The 1,669-nt window shown below is 58.6% G+C and overlaps 1 protein-coding gene across 1 annotated transcript in view; it reads left to right on the top strand.

Moving 5' to 3' along the window:
* Positions 1-1,669, top strand: part of EMH_0084180 (uncharacterized protein) — a gene marked incomplete at both ends in the record, with an annotated part of 3,435 nt that overhangs the window by 529 nt on the left and 1,237 nt on the right. The window contains 2 exons of the mRNA XM_013500721.1: positions 3-750; positions 882-1,660. Of these exons, the coding sequence (XP_013356175.1) occupies positions 3-750; positions 882-1,660 (1,527 nt within the window). The remainder of the gene's footprint in view (positions 1-2; positions 751-881; positions 1,661-1,669) is intronic.

Here is a 1,669-nt window from a genome sequence, read left to right as displayed (position 1 = left end):
CGCCTATTGAAGAGGTTGAGGCTATTGAGGCCATCGACGTAGACGACGACGGTGAGCAGCAGCAGCAGCAGCAGCAGCAACAGCAGCAGCAGCAGCAACAGCAGCAGCAGCAGCAACGGCAAGAGCGGCAAGAAAGACGTGGAGGGCCCCCCCGGCAGCAACTGGAAGAAGCAAAGGGGCTGACGGGCCCCTGGAGCCAGATCTTCGGGGGCCCCCGCAAAGCAGCAGCAGCAGCAGCAACTGCAGCAGCAACAGCAGCAGCAGCAGCAGCAGCGCCGCGAGCTTCACCCCGAGACAGGAGAACGAAGTCTATCGCAAGTTCTAGCAGCTCGCCCCCAAGCAGCAACAGCAGCAGCAGCAGCAACAGCAGCAGCAGCAGCAGCAGCAGCAGCATTCAGGCATCCAGGGGGGGGCCCCCAAGAGGGGTACTAACAGCTAAGCAGAAGGAGGCAATGCTGCGGCGTCAGCAGCGTCAGCAGCAGCAGCAAGAGCAGGAGCAGCAGGAGCGTGTGCGTGTGCTGCAGCAGCAGCACGCAGCAGCAGCAGCAAGCCGTCAGTGGCTAGATAACCTTTCTTCTCTGCTGCTTCCTTCTTCTTTTTCTTCTTTCTCGCTGCAGCAGCTGCTAGCAGAGATGCCACAAACAAACAAATCCTCCTGGGGTGTATGTACAGCTGCTGCTACTGTCTTTCTATCTGGCCCCTTTGTATTCACCTCAGAAGCAGCTCTTCGTGCTGCTATTGAGGCTGCAGGTAAGATATAAAACTACACCTGCTGCTGCTGCTGCTGCTGCTGCTGCTGCTGCTGCTGCTGGAGCTGTTGCTGCTGCTGCTGCTGCTGTTGCTGCTGCAGCTGGCTAGAGCGTGGGGTTTGCTTCGTTCAGGTGTATTGACAACGCGGTGCCGGCGGCGGGCTCGTTGTACAGTAACGGGGTGTCTAGCCCCCACAGCAGCAGCAGAACCAGCAGCAGCAGCAGCAGCAGCAGCAGCAGCAGGAGAGGCAATGGTAAGCGAAACCCAAGTCCTAGAGGCTCTCGGAATATCGCTCGAAGCAGCAGCAGCAAGATTCATGCCGCTGCACCCCCGCAGCTGTCAGCCTCTTGCTGCACTCGTCAGCAAGACCCTTGGCGGCGTGCTGCAGCAGCGGCAGCAGCTGCTGCTGGCCCAGCACCAACTGCAGCAGCAGCAGCAGCAGCAGCAGCAGCAGCAACTGCAGCACGAACACCTTCAAAAGCAAGAACAAAACGAACACCAAGAGGAACGGGTGCAGGCACAGCCCGCAGAAGATGAAATGCAGGTTGATCAGCAGCAGCAGCAGGAGCAACAGCAACAGCAGCAGCAGAAGCAAGAGCAGCAGCAGCAACAACAGCACAACGAAGAGATGGCTGCTGAAGCTGAGCAGCAGCAGCAGCAGCTGCTGCATCTGCAGCAAGACGAGAAAGAGGAAGGAAAGGAAAACCAGCTGAGTCATTGGGATGCCCAGCAGCAGCAGCAGCAACAGCAGCAGCAGCAGCAAGAGCAACAAGAACAGAAGCAGCAGCAGAAGCAGCCGCAGCAGCAACAGCAGCAGCAGCAGCAGCAGCAGCAAACTGGGGGTGAACTGGATCTGCTGTTTCTTAGAGAAACTTGGCCTGTAGCTTTCAGGCCTGTTTCTGCTGCTGAGGTGGGGGGG

This window comes from Eimeria mitis, genomic scaffold, assembly GCF_000499745.2.
Source record: "Eimeria mitis Houghton genomic scaffold, Emh_scaff5776, whole genome shotgun sequence".
NCBI classification, from domain to species: domain Eukaryota; phylum Apicomplexa; class Conoidasida; order Eucoccidiorida; family Eimeriidae; genus Eimeria; species Eimeria mitis.
Note: the sequence above shows the minus strand (reverse complement) of the source record. Positions and strands in the feature narration are given on the sequence as shown.